Source organism: Zalophus californianus, chromosome 15 (genome assembly GCF_009762305.2).
Source record: "Zalophus californianus isolate mZalCal1 chromosome 15, mZalCal1.pri.v2, whole genome shotgun sequence".
Lineage (NCBI taxonomy): Eukaryota > Metazoa > Chordata > Mammalia > Carnivora > Otariidae > Zalophus > Zalophus californianus.
In genome coordinates, this window is record NC_045609.1 from 29,337,549 (window position 1) to 29,359,676 (window position 22,128).

At 39.8% G+C, this 22,128-nt stretch overlaps 1 protein-coding gene across 1 annotated transcript in view; it reads right to left on the reverse strand.

Annotated features, from left to right (window-relative positions):
- Nucleotides 1–472: 472 nt before the first annotated feature.
- DNAJC12 (DnaJ heat shock protein family (Hsp40) member C12) overlaps nt 473–22,128 on the reverse strand; it is a 35,526-nt gene continuing 13,870 nt past the window's right edge. Inside the window, exons 2-5 of the mRNA XM_027596212.2 lie at nt 21,072–21,150; nt 13,424–13,563; nt 8,194–8,398; nt 473–1,010 (exon numbers count right to left, since the gene is read on the reverse strand). Coding sequence (XP_027452013.1) covers nt 916–1,010; nt 8,194–8,398; nt 13,424–13,563; nt 21,072–21,150 — 519 coding nt within the window. The 3' untranslated portion in view covers nt 473–915. The remainder of the gene's footprint in view (nt 1,011–8,193; nt 8,399–13,423; nt 13,564–21,071; nt 21,151–22,128) is intronic.

Below are 22,128 nucleotides of genomic sequence, written 5' to 3' on the forward strand. Positions count from 1 at the left end.
AAATTTTTTTACAAGAGAACAAATCTACACCTTTATTTACTTTTCATTAAATTTAAACCCTTGAGGGGTACAGCATCATACGGATTCTGTGGCCAATGGCTTTAGCAGGAAGGTTGTTTCGGTATTTGGCACAAACCATGCCACTGTTTCCATGAGCACGAGTTACTTTTCCCCAGATTACTCTGGGGTTTTGTTTGGTTTGCCACCAGGAGTCACTGTAGTGTTCTTTGCTTTGTACACATAAGCACATCTCTTGCCTAGATAGAATTCCGTTTCATCCCGAGCATTAACAACTTCGGTTTTAAGAAGAGCTGTGTGCTCCCCCTGGTTCCGGAGACCCCGCTTATAGGCAGCAAAAATGGCCTTGGACCACAGCCTTCCAGACATTATTTGGCATTATAGGAGTCCTGTTCCCAGCAGGCTGCACTTATTTGCACCCAAAGTTCAGCAACAAGAAATTACAAATTGATTGTGAATTTTGGGAAGTTATTTATTTCGCTCTATAGGATTTAGACACATAATTTCACATTTCATTTTAAGTCAAGAGTCAGAAAACATTTCTTGTACAACCAGCACTAAGAGAGATCATGGTATATCAATGAATTATTCAAATACAGAGATAGCTTTTTAAAATGGAGTTCTATAAATAACATTAACAGGAAAATACATACCATACAAGCTAACTTTGGATCTAAGAGCTTTAATGTATTCAAATATTAAAAGAAACTAGTCTGAAATTTTTCTCATTTAAAAACACATTATGATAGAATGGGTTTAAGGATAGAGGAATCAATCCCTACTGAGTGATTCACAAACATGACAAAGAAACATAACATTTTTAAGATTTAAACAAGGACTTGTTGGCAGCACAGGAGATGGTCTTGCTTTCTGTCTCTCCTATCGAGCAGGGACTTTTCATATTTCATAGTTTCTGAATTTCCTCAGGAGTTCTGAGGGAGCATCCCTAGACCAGCGGAAACGTAGGTGCCAAGAGTTCACATCTGAAAAACCTTTAAAGCACAGAAGAGATTTTAAAATCAGAAAGGTAGGAAAAGAAAAGTCACAGTGTCAAGGCAAAATAGCTTGCTGATAAGATATCACTGCAATAAATAAAATGCAAGAGTAAGTCTTTAATATGGATTATCAATATCTTATAGAAACTGATTATCTTAAGCAGACTTTTGAATCCTTTTTTCAGCACACACACACTTTGATTTGGCCTGGTGCATCCATTCATTTATTCATTTGTAAAGAAATATTTATTTAGCACCTATTACATATTTCCAGCCTCTATGCTGAGTACCGTGAAACAACAGTGCATGTCTCCTGATGGGGGTCACAGAAGAATCCAGAAAACTATTAATGTGGCCAAAAAATAAATTAAAAAAAATATGGAGGGAAACACATAGGAGAATGGGAGACCAGAGAAAGGCATTCAGTGTGGACTAGGTAGAATAAAGGTAGAATGAGAAAAGACTTCTGGAAGGAAGTCACATTCAAAGTGACCAGGAGTAGGAATTAGCTAGACCAGGGTGTCTCAAACTTGCATATGCATAGTCATTACCTGGCGATCTTGTTATATGGCAGATTCTGATTCTGGATGTCTGGGGTAGAGCCTGAGATTCTGGATTTGTAAGGAGCTTCATTCCCTGACCACTTGATCCAAATAGTACCCAGCCCCCACCTCCATACCTCCCTGACCCCTTACCCTGCTTATTTTTCTATAAAGCCCTTGTGAATATTTGATATTAAATATTCATTTATTTATATATTATATACGGGGAGACCCCATTCAAAAAAAAAAAAAGAGGAAGGGACTTCTCTGTGGTCACAAAACATAACAGTAAAATGAGGAGTAGATCCCAGATTTCTTTTCCCTTTGATTTATCTACTTTGATTTTTTCTATTTTAAAATTTTTATTTTTTGAGTAGGCAGTATATTCACATGGCTAAAATTCAAAAGGCACAAAGATTTACTCCAAAAGTCTTCCACCTTCCTCTTCTCTGATATTCCCAGTAGACAAATTTGTTACCAGTTGCCTGCCTATCTTTCCAGAGATAGTCCAGGTATATAGAAGCAAATACATGCACACATTCTCCAACACCACCTTCCCACCCCTTCTTTATCCTAAATGCTAATATATGGTCCATTATTCTGCATTTTGACTTTTTGTTTCTAATATATCTTGACGTTTGCTCTTTATCAGTATATGAAGAGCTTTCTCATTCTCTCTTACAGTGTAGGAATATTCTATTGTACAATATACAAAAACGCAACCCTACTAAGGGGCATTTATTTGCTATTCTGCAGTGAGTAACATGGCACACTAGTCATTTTGCACATGGGTGATCTGTAAGATAAAATTTGTGAAAATGGGATTGCTGGGTCAAAGTCATTGTGCATTTGCAGTTTTAATAGACATTGCCAAACAGTTCTCCATAAAGCTTGACCCAGCAGCAGCTGATTTTCCTACACCCTCATTAACACTGTGTTAACAAACAGTAACCTTAGCCAGGCGGATGAGTACAAAAAACTTAGTAACCTTTGCCAAGACAGATGAGTAGGAAACAGTGCCCTTTTAATTTGCCTTTCTCTTGGTATGAGTGAGTTTAAGCATCCTTTCATATGTTCCAAGGCTATTTGTGTATTTTCTGTTCTATGAACTATCTGTTCATTTCCTTTGTTCATTTTTTTTAACTGGATGGTTGATCCTATGTCTCACTGATTCATAGAAGCATACATTAAGAGAAGTTATCATTTCACTAATTACATTGAGATTAACATCTTTTTATATGTTTAAAAGCCACTGTATTTTCTCTCCTAAACTATTTATATAGTTTCCCTCCGTTTTTCTTTTGGATTATTGATCTTTCTCTTCTTGATTTGTAGAGCCAACTTTCGAATTCTTATCAGCAAGAATTAGTTTATATGGATCAAAGAACCACATGTGCTTAAATGATTAATAATAAAAGGATATTTATAGATGTCTCCAGTGGTGGGAATTTGGGCAATTCACTTGCAAAGAAACTGGAAACAATTTTCCAACAGCTGCCAAAAGTAAAAGGTCAATGGTAAAGGATCTCTGGAAATACAGATAATTTATTCCACAATAGTAAGATTTCTTTAACTCTAAACAACTTTGTTAAAAATTAAAGAAAAGGTCATTTTCCTTCTCTACTAGAGGGAGGGTAAATTGGCATTCAATTTGGCAAAATTTATCAAACTCATTAAAATGTGTAAACTTTTAACCCAATAATTCTACTTCTAGAAATTTATCCTAAGGAAATAATCACAGATGTGCTCAAGGGTTTAACCATAAGGATATTTATCATGACACCATTTATAAATCTTTTTAAAAATCAAGAAACAATCTAAATCTCCAGCAATAGAAAGTTGGTTAAAATCTTTGATATAGTCATTAACAATTTTTTAATATTTATGGTCATAGAAAAATTCTCATAACATATCACTAACTGACAGAGAGTTAGAAAACAGTTTATAAGGACGCCTGGGTGGCTCAATCAGTTAAACATCTGCCTTTGGCTCAGGTCACGATCCCAGGGTCCTGAGATCGAGTCCCACATCCGGCTCCCCGCCCAGCGAGGAGTCTGCTTCTCCCTCTCCCACTCCCCCTGCTTGTGTGCTCTCTCTCTCTCTGACAAATAAATAAATAAAATCTTAATAAAAACAAAGGTTACAGAATAATGTAGAAAATATGCTTCCATTGATATTTTAAAATATTATCTAAATATCTGATCAGAAAAATATGCACAGAACAGTTGACAGTGGTTTTTTAAGAAAATGATCCGTTTGTACTGTCTTTAGAATTATCAGAGAACTCTTAATCTCAGGAAACTGAGGTTTGCTGGAGTGGTGGGGGGTGGGAGGGATGGGGTGGCTGGGTGATGGACACTGGGGAGGGTATATGCTGTGGTGAGCGTTGTGAATTGTATAAGACTGATGAATCACAGACCTGTACCCCTGAAACTACATAATACATTATGTTAACTTTAAAAAAAAGAATTATCAGAGAAAACAAATTTAAGAATTTCCTTTTAGGGAAAAAATAAAAGGAAATTTCTGAAAACCTGTGATTGAAATACACACACACACACACACACACACACACACACACACACACAATATGTACAGTATGATCCTCTTAGTTTTAAGATAATATGAAAATATACCAAAAGATCAAGAATAGATATGTCTCTAGGTGTTAAGATTACAAATTGTATTTTCTACCTTTTGTTTGGCCACATTTCTCACATTTCTACTGTAAATATACTTGTTATTTTGTAGTTTGAAAAAGGTGTTTTCTAGCTTGGGTTCCAATAGAAATAGACCCCCCAAACAAGAATTCGAATGGAAGAGGCTAATTTGTTATTTGTTTTTCAATAGGCTCCACACCTAACATGGGGTTTGAACTCACGACCCCAAGATTAAGAGTTGCATGCTTGGGCATCTGCATGGCTCAGCTGGTTAAGTGTCTGCCTTTGGCTCAGGTCATGATCCTGGGGTCCTGGGATCAAGTCCCACATCAGGCTCCCTGCTCAGCGCAGAGCCTGCTTCTCCCTCTCCCTCTGCCCGTCCCCCCTGCTCATGTTCACATGCTCTCTCTCTCTCAAAAAAATAAATAAAATCTTAAAAAAAAAAGTTGCATGCTCTTCTGACTGAGCCAGGCTCAATAAAGTGGCTTAATTTGAAAGGTGATTCAAGGAGGTCCTGGTGAGGGACTCCTGGGTGGCTCAGTTGGTTAAGCATCTGCCTTCAGCTCCAAGTCATGATCCCAGAATCCCGGGATCAAGTACCGTATCAGGCTTCTTGCTCAGCCGGGAGCCTGCTTCTCCCTCTGCTTGCCGCTCCCCCTGCTTGTACTCTCTCTCTCTCTGTGTCAAATAAATGAAATCTTAAAAAAAAAAAGAGGTCCTGGTAAGAAAGTAGGGAAAGGAACCAAGTTTATAAAAGGTATATTATCAGGCAAGTTGCTACCCTGGGCAACTGGGGCTTGATTGCATTGGAGACCCCTGGAAGACAATATAAAAACCCCTCAGAGTTAATCCAATTTGAGAAGTAAAGGAGCCTCCCATTCACATTCATCAGTATCTGATGACTACATCCAAAGGTGTTTATTCCCTGGCACTTACTGCCTAGCCGGCTCAATTGCCAGAGAAAGCCCTTTGGTAGAAACCATAGAGTTGGTTGGCAATGGGAAGGCAGATGTCCAGAGACTATGGCAGCACACATCTGCTACATAGGATCTTTTTTTTTTCTTAATTCCAGAGTGTTACACAAACTATTTTATTCTAGAATGGCATTTATCAGAAGCCATATTTATTGCATATTTAAGTGGAAGGAAAGGAAAAGTGAGATTGTCTCACACACCAGTTTTCAGAGGCTGTGCTCCATATTTTACTGGTTGCAGTGAAGAGTCAGAACAGGATGGGGACTATGTGACAGACGTTCATCACAGAAGAGGCATCAAAAGGCAACCTCGAAAGCAAATATCAACCATTGCTTAAGGAAATTAATAAATATGCGGAAAAGGTATGTGAGAAGCCACTCCGGACTCGGTAAAGCTCACATGAATAATATTTCTTAAATGTTGATGTTACAGACATTTACGCTGCAGTAAAATAAAGTTATAAATAATCATACGACTGCACTTTGGTATATCAAACTCCAACTTTACGGTGCTAGTCATTACAGCCAATAATCTCTTAAACAGCATTAAGAAATGGTAAATGCAGTTTTTAGTAAAATTTCATAATTCTTATTCTCCAACAACAGCTTCTCAGAACAATGACCCTCCTCTCACTGCTCCCCCCCCCACATCCTGCCTTCATTCCTCAGTCACAGTAAGCGAACATACTTCACCATGTGAGGGCATCAAAACTGACATCACACATGGCACACCTGAAACTAACATAGCACTGTATGTTAACTACACTGGAATTTAAAAAATAATAAGACAGGAGTACCAAAAAAAAAAAACCCAAAAACCTGACATCACAATTTATTTTGAGTAAATTACAATCTATCTATCCTGTGGAATACTTAACCTGCTGTTTAAAAGGACATAATAAAAAAATAAAAATAAAAATAAAAAAAGGATGAATTCATTCTAAATCTAAGAGTCTAAGGAGAGGCCCCATAATAATAAAAGCTAACACCAAAAAAAGCACCTACCAGGTACCTGGTCTAAATATTTTACATAATTTATTTATTCACTACTCAAAAAAACCATAGGAGGTAGACACTAATGTTTTGGCCATTTAATAAGAAAACACAGATACAGAGAGGTTAACTTGCTTGCCAAAGGTCATGCAACTCATCAGTGGAAAAGCAGGGATCTGGTTACAGAGTTTGTGCTTTTCAGCACTGTGTAGCAGTATAACACCATTCTTTATTTTTAAAGCCCTCATGAGTGAACATATATTTCTATATGCTTGTATTAGCATAGAGAACAATGTGGAAGGAGACGCACCTGGGCATCTGCACTGGTTACTTCAGGAAATAGAAGCAGAGAACGATGGGAGCCTGGGGTAGACATTAAGTCATTGTCTATATATGATTCTTTGAATTTTCTAATAACAAGCTCCTATTAATTGGGGGTTTTTAAATATTTAAATAACTAGTTTTTTAAAGGAAGAGAAAATTTCATAGAATCTGATGCAAGGGATTCCAGCCCCGTTCCTGAGTCTCTGAAGTGATCAGCCACAAAAGCCCCCGCCCCCGCCGCCCCTGCCCCCCCCCCCCCCCCCCCCGTTTCTGGTGAACTCAGACTAGGTCTGAATCTGAAACAGAGTCACAGGGAGGCCCTAGGGGTTCAGGAAGCACAGATCTGAACATTCCAGGGCTGAATAGAGAAACATCTGTATGTTTGCTTGTGCGTAGGTGTTTGTATGCATGTATTTGCTTAAAACACTGTTTTTTCTTGAAATTCGGGCTCTGCTTTGATCAGTTTGTTACATTATAACCATGCCCAGATATGAGGCTTGATGTAATCAATGTGCAGACTCCACAAAGGGATATCTTGAGTAACCAGCACAGACACCTGAATCACACCCTGAGAATCCTTATTCTAGCAGGTAATGAGCATATAGAAGTTCTTCCCAAAGGGAGATTTCAAGTGACTATTTCTAGAAAGACTATAAGTCACCACAAACTATCTAATTATCTTATTTTCCTCACAAGGACCCTCAGGAGCCTTTGGTTTAAAGGCTAAATTCTAAAGAGGTGTTGAATCACAACCCTGAGAATCAAGCAAGAATCTGAAGGACAATGACAGTGTGTGTACATAACACACCTATAGATCAACACAGAGGGATGGCTGGAGACACAAAGAAATGATAACAATAGCTGACATTAACCCAAGACCAGCTTGGTAGGTGAATCACTGTGCTAAGCATTTTGCATGGATCTCATTTAATCTTCATGATAACTCTATGAGAAGGTACCATTATGATCTTGATTTTATAGATTAGGAAACTGAAATCTAGAGAAGTTAAGTAACTTTTACCAAGTAATAGAGATCATACGTAGTAGAGCTAGGTAGTGTACCTTGGGAGCTTAACCTCTATAATGCACTGCTTCATTGGATCTATATATCATTCAGAATGTCTACAGAGCTACTTCCAAATAAGGTACCTTCTCAAGGTAGTGCAATGCCTTACAAACAGACTCTGAAGCCAAGTTGCCTTAGTTCAGCCCCCTCCCCTGCTGTATACAAGCTGTAGAGCTTTGGGGAAATTACTCAGCCTCCCTGGACTTCAGTTTTCTCATCTGTAAAATGATAATAATATTGGTGCCAATCTCACAAGCTTGTAGTGAGGATTAAATAAATTAATGTATATGAAATGAATATAAGACAAGATAATACATGTAAAAGTAATGCACATAAAGAACATTCCTGTACATAGTAAATACCCAATAAATGGCAGTGTTATTTCAGTCCAGCAAAAGACACTCCCAGAAATGCCTCAAATTTTCCCTTGCAAGGAATGTATGGAGGAATGTGTCTTCCAGTGTCTATATCAGTGCCAAGTAAGTATCTTTTAAGGTGATAAAGCAATCCTTTAATTTGGCACTACTATTTAGTTGGAAGAGGCTGAGAATAAATACATTATAAACCAAGCCCTTTAATTTCAGACTTTCTTTGTTCTGCAAAGCTGCATGACTACACTTACTTGGAGAATCAGGATTTTGTGGGGAGAATGACTTCTCCAAGGACTTGGATTCTTTCTGCTCCATTTTCTCTGTGATTGAACCCAGCTCCTCTTTCTTTATATCTCTTTGCTTGTTCCATTCCTCATTTTCAATCTTGTCGGTATGAGGCTGGTCAGATTCTTCCAGCATCAGATCTTTTTTACCTCTGACAGTCCAGTGCATTGACTACATTAATTAAAAGCAGACACATAATATAAAATCAAAATTATATAGTATTCTATATTTAAAGTTCAATGTGTGGTAAAACCTGACCTACTATTATGAATTTTTCTGTAGGTTTTATTTCAAAATAAAAATGTTAATTTTGAGGTGCCTGGCTGGTTCAGTCAGTGGAGCAGGTGACTTTCGATCTCAGGGTGGTGGCTTTGAGCCCCAGGTTGGGCCTAGAGCTTACTGAAAGAAAGAAAGAGAAAGAGAGAAAGAGAGAAAAAGAAAGAAAGAAAGAAAGAAAGAAGAAAGAAAGAAGAAAGAAGAAAGAAAGAAAGAAAGAAAGAAAGAAAGAAAGAAGAAAAGAAAGAAAGAAAGAAGAAAGAAAGAAAGAAAGAAAGAAAGAAAGAAAGACCTGGGTATCTCAGTTGGTTAAGCAGCTAAGTCTTGATTTCAGCTCAGATCATGATCTCAGGGTCCTGGGATAGAGTCCCGTGTCAGGCTCCACACTCAGCCAGGGAGTCAAGTCACTCATGGATTCTCTCCCCTCTCCCTCTGCACCTCCCCCTGCTCATGCTCCCTCTCTCTCTCTCCAAAATAAATAAATAAATAAATAAATAAATAAATAAATAAATAAATAAATAAATAAATAAATAAATCTAAGAAGGAAGGAAAAGAAAAAGAAAGAAAGAAAGAAAGAAAGAAAAGATGGAGAACTTGATTGGCTCAGACAGTAGAGCATGCAACTCTTGATCTTGGGGTTGTAAGTTTGAGCCCCACACTGGGTGAAGATATTACCTAAAAATAAAATCTTTAAGGGGCACCTGGGTGTCTCAGTAGGTTGGGTGTCCATCTCTTGATTTTAGCTCAAGTCATGATCTCAGGGTTGTGAGATCAAGCCCTGCATAGGGTTCCATGCTCAGTGGAAGTTTGCTTGGGGTTTTCTCCCTCTGTCCCTACCCCCACCTCTCACTCTAAAATAAATAAATAAATCTTTTTTAAAAATAAAAATGAAATCTTTTTTTAAAATATTAATTTTAGGGGCTCTTGGGTGGCTCAGTCGGTTAAGCGTCTGCCTTCAGCTCAGATCATGATCCCGGGGTCGTGGGATCAAGCCCCACATCAGGCTCCCTGCTCCGCAGGAAGCCTGCTTCTCCCTCTCCCTCTGTCCCTGCCCCCAGCTCATGCTCTTTCTCTCAAATAAATAAATAAAATCATCTTTTAAAAATGTTAATTTTAAAAAAGGGCAGTGGCCTTAGCTGGGGCAAAAAAAATCTGCTTTTGGTTTGGTTGATTGGGGTCTGTTGTTGTTTAGTTTGATTCCTTTTTCTGCATGTGCAGAGTAGAAGAGGCTAGTCATTGGCATCCTCTGTGGAGGGAAAGGATATTGGGAAGGTCAGTGAAAAATAGAAATAAGAAATTCAAGAATTCAGGGCCCAGAGAGCTGAAAATGTGGTCCCTCAACATCACAAGTCAGCTAAGTGTCCTGTACAGTGTATCTACTCCGCGTCAGTACTTCTTGGAATAAAAGTGCCTACTATTTTCCTTAGATGGTGTTGAGGATTCATGACTTACCTACAGTAAATGCTTTGATAGCCAGCAAAGATATTCTGAGATAATAGTTTTACTCATCCATCTACTTTATAAGAATAAAATATTTTATGGGGCGCCTGGGTGGCTCAGTCGTTAAGCGTCTGTCTTCGGCTCAGGTCATGATCCCGGGGTCCTGGGATCGAGCCCCACATGGGGCTCCCTGCCCAGTGGGAAGCCTGCTTCTCCCTCTCCCACTCCCCCTGCTTGTGTTCCCTCTCTCGCTGTGTCTCTCTCTGTCAAATAAATAAAATCTTTAAAAAAATAAAATAAAATATTTTATCATCAGACCCTTGTATCTGCTGATCCCAATTAAAGAAATACACAGGGAAAAAAATCCCAACTGTATCTAACCTCATATTCAGGTGGCTCTCGTGCTTTGTACTTCAATCAAAGGACATGTAAGAGCAATGCTAAGCAGCCTGGTTTGCTGGGACACAATTAGGTCTCATGTCTGTGTTTACAGAGTGTATTTCTCAGTTCCCCTAAAATATGAACTGGGCAGAACAACATTTAACATCAAGCAAACTAGTGTGGAATGACTCAGTTCAAATGATCATCAGTAAAAATATCAGATGATAGCAGCAGATAGAGACTAAGAGGGAGATTAGGGGCGCCTGGGTGGCTCAGTTGGTTGGGCGACTGCCTTCGGCTCAGGTCATGATCCTGGAGTCCCAGGATCGAGTCCCGCATCAGGCTCCCTGCTCGGCAGGGAGTCTGCTTCGCCCTCTGGCCCTCCCGCCTCTCATGTGCTCTCTCTCATTCTCTCTCTCTCAAATAAATAAATAAATAATCTTGAAAAAAAATAAGAGGAAGATTAGGAAAAGGACAGTCTGTACAGCAAAATAATGAATTGCCCCAGACAAAAACAATCACTGTGTGCAGGGGGTGAACTAACGCTAAACAGACACCAAGACTGGGTGCAAAGGTCACTGTCCTACAGTCCGTGAAATTGGTATGTTGTTTATTCTACCTTCTCCACTGACTTGCTTACCAGCTTTCTTTTTTTTTTTTAAAGATTTTATTTATTTAATTGACAGAGAGACACACACACACACGCACAGCGAGAGCAGGAACACAGGCGGTGGGAGCGGGCGAGGGGGAAGCAGGCCTCCCGCCGAGCAGGGAGCCCGATGTGGGGCTCAATCCCAGGACCCTGGGATCATGACCTGAGCCGAAGGCAGTCGCTTAACCGACTGAGCCACCCAGGCACCCCGCTTACCAGCTTTCTTTAAGGTGTTTTTCCCCCTAGGAAGTCGTTTTTTAAAATTCTGGATGTTGGGGCACCTGGATGGCTCAGTCTGTTAAGCATCTGCCTTCGGCTCAGGTCATGATCCCAGGGTCCTGGGATCAAGCCCCGCATCGGGCTCCCTGCTCTGCGGAAGCCTGCTTCTCCCTCTCCCTCTGCTGCTCCCTCTGGCTTGTGTGCTCTCTCTCTCTCTCAAATACATAAAATCTTTAAAATAAATAAATTAAGTTAAGTAAGTAATTTAATTTAATTCTGGACCTTGTTTAATAATAAAAAATTGTGCCTACATGCCAGTAAACATTAAATAGACAATAGAAAAATAAATAAATAGAAAAAAAGTCAATTGACTCGTGAGCCATGGATCAGCTGAATATTCAAAATTGACTAGTTGTTTTTATTCTGGATCAACATGAGTGAATTTTTAACTTGTCTGGGTGATCTTTGACATGCTTTTGGATAACATTCAATTTGGACAGACCGCCTTCTCAACAGGCCCAAAAGGTGTTGAATTACGAACTGTTTCCCCTCTGACTGGGGAAAGTGTAATCAAACAGGCATAGTAGGAAGCTTCTCCGGTTGTTTGTAGCCAACTGGACTCACGCCAAGGACACCTCACTGAGCCCAGGAAACCAAACACAATTAGACAAATAGACTCATGTGAAGGTAACTGGCAGTCCCAACAAGCCTTCACAGAAGCAATCGATGTCAAACAATCAATTCACCAAAAATGTGTTCCTATTAACTTTTTTTTAAAGGTTTTATCTATTTATTCACGTGCGAGAGAGAGAGCACGAGCAGGGTGAGGGGCAGAGGGAGAAGCAGGCTCCCCACTGAGTGCTGAGTCTGATGTGGGGGCTCAACCCAGAGCTCCACCCAGGGCTCGGGGTTTGTGGCAGGGCTTGACATCAGGACTCTGAGATCATGACCAGAGCCCAAGTCATATTTTCTCTATAATATATAAAGGTTGGGGTGCCTGGGTGACTCAGTCAGTTAAGGGTCTGACTTGATTTCAGCTCAGGTCATGATCTCAGGATTGTGAGATCAAACCCCAGTTTGGGCTCCATGCTGGGCATATAGCCTGCTTAAGATTCTCTCTCTCCCAGGATGCCTGGGTGTATCAGTTGGTTAAGCATTTGCCTTCGGCTCATGTCATGATCCCAGGGTCCTATGATCGAGCCCCACATCAGGCTCCTTGCTCAGTGGGGAGCCTGCTTCTCCCTCTGCCTGCCTCTGTCTCTCTCTTTGACAAATGAATAAATAAAATCTTGAAAAAAAAAAAACAGATTCTCTCTCCCTCTGCCCCTCCCCTCCTAAATATATATAAATATACATATTTATATATAATATGTTTAATAATATATACAAATATATATTTTTATATACTGAAATATATATATAAAGGTCAATGTAAGAACAAAGTAAGTGTATAACACAGTAATTATAGTGATTATTTTTATATTTAGTTTTTTAATAGCATGAAGAAAGAGAACACAATGATTTAAAAAGTCTCTCTGCATCATCCAATGACTCTTTCACCAGAATTTGTAACAAGAATAAATTTAAAATAATTTACAGCTTTCTTTAATTAATCAGGCTCTTTTTTATGGAATTTATAAGCCTTGAGAAGAGAATAGGCCGATATGAACTAAAAAGATGGAGGAGATGAATTTGCATTGGTTCAAAATTCAGCAGTATTATATGAGCAACTTGAGAAGCACAGTTGTCAGAAAGTATAAAACATAAATGCTAATGAGGAGTGTATACACTGACTCAAACAGCCAAGGAGAGACTTACAATTGTAGTCATCAGCTCTTCTGGTGCTGACCCATTGAATTCCCCTTCACAGGATTTGTGGACGCTGAGTTATATCTAGATTCCACCAGCTTCTTGGTCTTCTCCGTCCTATTGCCTATTGACTTTTTTTTTAAGATTTTATTTATTTATTTTGACAGAGAGAGAGAGAGAGAGAGAGAGAGCACAAGCAGGGGGAGGGGCAGAAGGAGGAGCAGACTCTCCGCTGAGCAGGGAGCCCAATGCAGGGCTTGATCCCAGGACTCCGGGATCATGACCTGAGCCGAAGGCAGATGCTTAACAACTGAGCCACCCAGGCGTCCCTGCCTATTGACTTTTTAAGCTGCTACATGAGTCTCATCCATGGGCAGCCTGAGCTTCATGAATTCACTACATCCCAGAGAGGAACCTACCGTTTTCACAGAGTCACTCAAAGCTTCCCACTGCTGGAATGGCATCGACATCTGGCTCCTGCGCCAGTGGTCATAGCGAGCGCGACTCTCTGTATTAGTCAGAATATCCTTTGCCTTCTGCAGTTTCTGAAAAGTCTCCACTGGAAAACAAATCAAAAGATGAGCACTTCTCTCTTGAAGGAGTTATTTTAAACTCCCAAGCAAAGTGATCTCACTGGAATAGGTCTGTTATTTACTGGCTATGTGACCTTGGGCCAGTTCACCTCTTCAAGCTTTCATTTCCTCACGTGTAGAGTGAATTGCAAGGACAAGTGAGATCATGTATGTAAAGGGCCTGGCTCACAGTTTATCCACTCTCTTCACTGAGCTCCAATGATGTGCCAAGTGCTATTCCAGGTGCTGATGACACAGGTGTGAACAGGAGACATGAACTATTTAGTGGGATTGACATTTACAAACACCAAAAAAATTATAGTTTTGTCTACTAGGAAGAAAACTACCTTTTCCAGTGGTAGTTGTGAGGAAGGGTAGTGATCAGGCTAGAGGAACAGTGTAAATGAAGACTCTAAGGCAGGAAGGAGCATAGTGATTTAAAGAAAGTAGAAAATGCCCATGTGACACAGGGCTGGGAAAGAACAATGAGGAAATGAGGAATGGGCCTGTAGAGTAGACAAGGGCCCAGTCATCCAGGACCTTAGAGGCCTAAGGATTCTGGTCTGTTTTTGTTGTTAAAACAATAAGAAGTTATTGGGAGGGTTTAAGCACAGGAAGTAACATGGTAGGTGGTTGATAAATGGTAGCTTTGTCGCTGATCTATTTGACCAGATGGCATGCAATAGAAACCATCCATGTCCCTTTTGTAAACACTTCCAATGTCTCTTCTGCTCTTCAGTGAAGCTCCAACTTTCTATAGAACAATACACAAAAATCAATTGTGTTTCTATACAGTAGCAATGAGCAATCTGAAAGTGAAATTAGGGAAGGAATTCCATCTACAATAGCATCAAAAAGAATAAAATACTTAGAAAAAAATAGTAACAAAAGAAGTGCAAGACTTATATATTGAAAACTGTAAAACACTGTTGAAAGAAATATCTAAATGAATAGATATCCATGTTCAAGGATCAGAAGACCTAACATTTCTAAAATGGTAATATTCTCCAAACTGCTCTATAGATTTAATGTAATCTCTGTCAAAATCTTTTTTTGTGACAAGTTGATCCTAAAAATCCATATGTACAGGCAAGGGTCTCAGAATAGTCAAAACAATCTTGAAAAACAAAAACAAAGTTGGAAGAACTCACACTTCCCAACTTAAAACTTTCTACAAAGCTACAGTAATGAAAACAGTGTGGTACTAGCATTAGAGTAAACATAAATAAATGGGATAGTATGAGTCCAAAATAAATCCTCAAATTTACAGTCAAATGGTTTTCTTTCTGTTTTTTTTAAGATTTTTTTTAAGATTTTATTTATTTATTTGAGAGAGAGAGAAAGAAAGAGGGCACAAGAGGGGGAGGGTCAGAGGGAGAAACAGACTCCCTGCTAAGCAGGGAGCCCAATGCGGGACTTGATCCCGGGACTCCAGGATCATGACCTGAGCCGAAGGCAGTCGCCCAACCAACTGAGCCACCAAGGTGCCCAAGATTTTATTTTTAAGTAATCTCTACACCCAGTGTGGGGCTCAAACCCACAACCCTGACAGCAAGAGTTGCATGCTCCACTGACTGAGCCAGCTAGGCGCCCAAAGTCAATTGGTTTTCTACAAAAGTACCAAGACCGTTCAACTGAGGAAAAAATCATCTTTTGGGGGCACCTGGGTGGTTCAGTCAGTTGAGTGTCTGACCAGGCATCCATATGGTTTACTTCCTCCAAATGTCATCTCAGACCCTGTCTTGTAGAGTGGGGTCTTCCCTGACTATGCTATATAAAATGACTGCCCACCAGCCCCATGCCTTTATCTCCCTTGCCCTACTTTACTTTTCATTATAGTACTTGCCCCCAGCCATTAGGTAGTTTTTTATGATCTATCTCCTCTACCACAATACAAACTCTGTGGAAACAGAGACTTTATCTGTTTTGTTCTCTGACGTATCCTTTGCACTGAAACAGCATAGCCTGTGCTCAAAAGGTATTTGTTCAATGAACCAATAAGTGAATGCTTCCTATCTTGAGTGTGAGAAAGATAATATATAGTGCTATTCCCTGAGCTCCAAACAGCAAAGAAATGACACATATCATTAAAACATTTTGTGAATTAGGAATATTTTAATACTATCAGTGGGAAAACTAATTTAAATTGCCCTGATAGTGTTTAAAAATACCTCATGGGGGGGGTGCCTGGGTGGCTCAGTCCGTTAAACTTCCAACTCTTGATTTCTACTCAGGTCATGATCACGGGGTCATGGGGTCTAGCCCCATGCCGGGCTCCATGCTCAGCGCAAGTTTCTTTGAGATTCTCGCTCTCCCTCTCCCTTTGCCCCTCCCCCCGCTCACATGCACTCTCTCTCTCTTTCTAAAAATAAATAAATAAATAAATAAAATCTTTGGGGCACCTGGGTGGCTCAGTCGGTTAAGCGTCTGCCTTCTGCTCAGGTCATGACCCCAGGGTCCTGGGATCGAGCCCCACATCAGGCTCCCTACAGGGAGCCTGCTTCTCCCTCTTTCTCTGCTGCTCCCCCTGCTTGTGCTCTATCCCTCTCTCTCTCAAATAAATAATAAAATCTTAAAAAGAAATTATTTAAATAAATAAAATCTTTTTTTAAAAAACCCATGGGAAGTAATCCAGAGTCTCTCAAACAGGTGTTGAGGCAAATGTACAGTCAATACTGACAGTATTGAAAATACTGAAATATTCTGTACCCCAGTTGGTAAAGAATTGCTATTCCTGAGCCCCCATCCTCCAAACACCACCACTTTTAAGTGTTTCCCCAACAAGATACTCCCTGCCACAGCAAGGTCCCTCCAAGACCCTGCCCCAAAGCTGGACAGCACAGTACCTAATAGGCCATTAACTATTTAATATCACCACTGGAGGTAGTAGCCATTAGTGAGTTAAAGGGAAGACCCTAAAGATGAGGCTATTGAAAACTACAGGAAAATAAATAAACTAATAAAAAGCATCTTGCCATAGCAGCTTGCTCCAGTGAGTAATCCTTCTACCACTGATGACAATTTAAATATCTCACTGTACAAATAAGATGTCACTTTTTCCAAGGCGAATAAAAAGCTCATTAAATTATCACCACAGATGCACATGCCAGTTACTACTACAGCAGTGTTTATAAAGATTTACATATTTATCTATGAGTCACCTTCTCTTTGCACATTACTGTTAGCCTGGTTTCAGAGTCTGCAGAATGAAAGTAGCCTGCCTGGGATTATTCTGATGTCAATCCCTCAACAACAATTGATAAGCAGAAAGCTAAAGATACTTTATTTTGCCTGATACCTGGCCTTTCCTTCTTCCATCCTCTCTACCACATTAAAAATGAGTTTGGGTTTATATTTGTGCTTTAATATGTCAGCTAATCAAATGAGTCACACAAGATAAACATTTACCAGTTCTGGTAAGAGAGATCTCATTTTACAAGCTTATATGAGCAAATGATGCCAGGACCTTTGAGAGATATTCTGTTTTAACTCCTAGATCTACTCTGAAAATACAGAGGTTCTTTTAAATTCATATTTCATGATTGAATTTGTATTATTATAGTCACCTTTAAATGTAGACCACTTACAATTACTTGAAAAATAATAATAAAAACATAATGTCAGACCATACTATGAAAAAAATATGGAAGAAAATATACCATTGTTAATAGTGGTTCCCTGGCAGGGAGCGATAAGAGCAGACTTTCACTTTCAACATTATTTATTACTGTATGTTATTTTTATTCAAAGGGGAAAAAGCAATTAAGAGTTTTTAAAGTGAGAAAGCATGGAGACATGGAAAGATATCAGTTAGCAAGGACAAGGAGCTCTCCTTCAAATATCCAAATGTCATTGCAGCCTACAAATCAATAACAAAAATGCCATTTCACAGATCTTCAATTTAGTCTGAAATCCCTTTCTTCAGGGTCAGGGAGAAGTTAATAAAGCATTTGCCTGAAACATTTACTGTCATGCACATACACAGGATTGGCATGAGCACCAGCCAGGAGTTTTGCGCTCAGTGACACAATTTCTACAGCACACCGGGTGTGGAACCTGCTAAAGATTCTCTCTCTGCCTCACCCCCAACCTGCTCTCATGCACAAATGCACATGCACTCTCTTTCTAAAATTTAAAAAAAAAAAGAAATTTTTTTTTATCTTGGAATGCTGTATAAAAACAAGAAAAGAAAGTCCACTGAATCATAATTGCCAACATTCATTGAGCATGCAAGCTACCTCATTTGTCCTTCATGTTAGATGCATGAAGCAATATATTACTGGTCTACCCATTTTTCCTATGAGAATGCTGAGGCTCAAGAGATTGCCCAAGGTCAACTAGCTCATCAGTGGGATCAAGGAGCAATCCAGACAGACAAGACTGTGCTCTATATCTACTACTCCATCATGCTAGCAAATTAGTAATTATAGTGGAAATGGTTGAGACTACACTTAATGAACCAAAAAGGTATATATATACAAGTTTAATTGCTCCTACAGGCAGTTGCTCTATAAACTTTCACCTTGATGAAATATGTTTCAAAATCTGCCTAAATGTAGTCTGGATTTCTGCCAAACTAAAATTCAGCATCTGGGTGAATTTTTGTTTAATATTTTTTAAGATTTATTTATTTATTAGAGAGAGAGTGCACGCACGCATGGGAGAAGGGGTAGGGGCAGAGAGAAAGGGAGAGGGAGAGAGTCTCAAGTGGACTCCCTGCTGTGCTCAGAGCCCAATGTGGGGCTTAATCTCTTAACCCTGAGATCATGACCTGAGCTGAATCCAAGAGTTGGATGCTTAACTGACTGAGCCACCCAGGTGCTCTGTTTAATATTTTAAAACATTTTTATCAGTACCCTTAATCCTTCTTCAAGTGTATAAAGAACCACTTACATTTTCAGAAAGTCATATCAATCCAAATTGAGTAAATGGATGCTTGAACAGATTTGAAAACAATTTCTACCCACAGGTGGACTCATCTATCAACTGCAAGCCTCACAGGGGAAGATATTGATGTCTGTGTACCTTTCATTTTAAACAATACTTACATTTAAATGTTTCTCTGAACAAGAAGCCTCGAGGTAGCCCATATGTGAAAACTCCCATTACTATGGCAACCAGAAATGGCAATGATTGCACAGTGATTCATCGTGTATCCCAAATAGAAATTGTTTGCCAGGGACAGAGAAACAACTCAAAGCCATGCTTTATTGAAAAAGAACCCAGTTAAAGAATAACCTGGGGTGGTGGTTGTTTTTAAGTGTGTATTAAATTTTTATACTTTTATGTTAGGACATCTATCTTTTTTTTAAAAGAGGGAGAGAATGCAAGCTGGAGGGAGAGGGAGACTGAGGGAGAGAGAGAATCCTCAAGCAAACTCCCCACCTGAGCTCAGAGCCCCATGCGGACTCAATCCCAGGACTCCGAGATCATGACCTGAGCCGAAATCAAGAGTTGGCCACTCAACCAACTGAGCCACCCAGGCGCCCCAGGACATTTATCTTAATAGTAACTCCAGTTCAAAGAGGTAATTAATATGTCTCCTAAAGAAATGTTCATGAATTTATTCATTCAGTCATTTAATAAATGATTTGTACAAAGTGTCCTCCATGGTAGGTGCTATGTGAGGTGTGGGGCATATTAACTGCAAACAAGATAGCAGGAAGCCTGCCTCACTGAGCTTTCAGTATGACTGACAAGCAAACAGGCAAGGAGACAGTGTGATACACAGTTTTCTGCCTGATGTATAGGGTGCTCTGAGTAAGTGGGGCACAGGTGACTTCCCAGAGGCAGCGATGGCTAAGCTGAAACCTGACACAGGAGTGACCTAACCAATCAAAGCAAAGCAGAGAGGTGTGCAGGCCTCAGAGGGAGCCAGACAGAGGAGGCAGCAGGCATAAAGGTTTGAAGTGGAGGGGCACCTGAGTGGTTCAGTCAGTGGTTAAGCATCCAACTCTTGATTTCAGCTCAGGTCATGATCTCAGGGTCGTGGGATCAAGCCTGCACCAGGCTCTGCACTGGGCATGGAGCCTGCTTAAGATTCTTTCTCTCCGGGGCGCCTGGGTGGCTCAGTTGGTTAAGCGACTGCCTTTGGCTCAGGTCATGATCCTGGAGTCCCGGGATCGAGTCCCACATCGGGCTCCCTGCTCAGCAGGGAGTCTGCTTCTCCCTCTGACCCTCTTCCCTCTCATGCTCTCTATCTCTCATTCTCTCTCTCAAATAAATAAATAAAATCTTAAAAAAAAAAAGATTCTTTCTCTCCCTCTGCCCCTCACCCATCCCCTCCCCGCTCTCTCCTCTTTAAAAAAAAAAAAAAAAGGTCCGAGCTCTGAAGAGTAGAAAACAGGGCATGTTAAGGGAAAAAAGGTAGTTCTGTGAGGCAGAAACATGGAGTAGTGGGTATGGTGGTGGAGAGAAGATGAAAATGTAGAGATGGGCAGGGGCAGGGAGCACATGAAGGGGCTTGTACCTAAAAGGCCAGCAATGACAAAGAATGAACTATCTCTACATGTACAAAATGGGCAAATATCACAGACAAGGTAAAGCAAAAGAAGCTACACACAAAGGAGGACTGTATGATTCCATTTATGTGAAATTAATTCAAAGCCACACAAAACTAATCAGTGATAATAGAGATCTTAGGAACCTTAGAGCAGAAGAGAAGGAGTCACAACAGAGACAGAAAGATCAGCCTGCGAGGTTGGAGGAAAAGCATGAGTGTTTATCTTGGTATCTAAGAGAAAAGTGTTTGAAGGAGGCATGGTCAACAGTGTCAATTTCTGATGCAAACACAGGGAAGATAAGAACTAAAAAGTAACCCTTGGATTTGGCAGCCAGGAAGTCCTTGGTGGCTATTCCAAGAGAGTTGAGGAGGAAGTCAGACTGGGATAAACTGAAAATTGGTGAAGAAAAGTAGAGATAGCAACTGTGAACTTCTTTCTCAGGAAGTTTGGCTCTAAAAGGAAAGAAAGAAGAGGAGCAGGAGGGAGACAGGTCAAGGAAGGATAATTGGTTATATTTTTTCAAGCTGAAATATACATAAGCATTATGTCAAAATTTATGATAAGGGAATTTAAATTATGATGAAGAAAAACAAAAGTATGATATATTTATCATAGTTCTACAGAGACATATTCAGTTCCCCAGAATGAAGAAAATACAGCAAGGTTCAAATCAAGGCAATCACCTGCTACAAACATACTTAAGACATGTTAACACTCAAGACCTAGTGAAATAAAGCATAAAATGGACACATTTTAAACCAGGAAGCAGCACATTACAGCTAAAGAAAAATGGAAGTTCAATACTATTGGAGAAAAGATCCTACACAGTTCCTCCCCTTCTGCCATCCAATGGTGCAAAAACATTCTTGGGCATTGAATGAAAGAATAAGTGTGAGCATAACATACAAAAGGAAATTTAGTTATTATTCAATAGCTTTTTAGTTCTAGATGCTATTCATTTTCGTGGGAAACAGGCATTATTAAATACGTACCAGCTTTGGAGTTCTCAGGATGTTTGTCAGGGTGACATTCCAAGGCTCTGACTTTAAATTCTGCCATGATTTGTTGAACCTAAAATAAAAATCAATGTTTAAAATAAGGAATCCAACTTAAATGGCATAAAGGAAGAAGCTGGGCATCATTTCTTCTCAAAACAGCCGTATTCAACCCAACTTTTTCTTTTGATCCTTATATTTGTATTTTGACTTTTTTTTTTTAAGATTTTATTTATTTGACAGAGACACAGTGAAAGAGGGAACATAAGCAGGGGGAGTGGGAGAGGGAGAAGCAGGCTTCCCACAGAGCAGGGAGCCCAACGTGGGACTCGATCCCAGAACCCTGGGATCATGACCTGAGCTGAAGGCAGATGCTTAACTAACGACTGAACCACCCAGGTGCCCCTTGACTTTTTACTCTAAGAAATAATTTCTTCTAGGGACACCTGAGTGGCTCAGATGGTTGGGCGTCTGCTTTCAGCTCAGGTCATGATCCTGGGGTCCTGGATCCAGCCCTGCAAAGGACTCCTTGCTCAGCGGGGAGCTTGCTTCTGCCTCTCCCCCTGCTCTGTTCTCTCTCTCTGTATCTCTCTGTCTCAATGAATAAATAAAATCTGAAAGAAAAGAAAGAAAGAAAGAAAGAAAGAAAGAAAGAAAGAAAGAAAGAAAGAAAGAAAGAAAGAAAGAAAGAAAGAAAGAAAGAAGGAAGGAAGGAAGGAAGGAAGGAAGGAAGGAAGGAAGGAAGGGAGGAAGGAAGGAAGGAAGGAAGGAAGGAAGGAAGGAAGGAAGGAAGGAAGGAAGAATTTCCTTATAATAAAACTCAGAAAGCATCCAATAAAAACTTCTATCTAAATAATAGTCTGTGATGACAACTGAACTGCATTTAGATGACGGCCCAAGACACCTGTAAGCCTAATATATATTTAAATGTCAAAAATAGTCAGATAGGTTTATCCTAAGAATACATAAATTTAGATGTGTTCACTCACCTGAGTTCATTTTTTTCATCATCTGAGTTCTTTAAAAGATGCTTAGCCATCATTCATTATTCAAG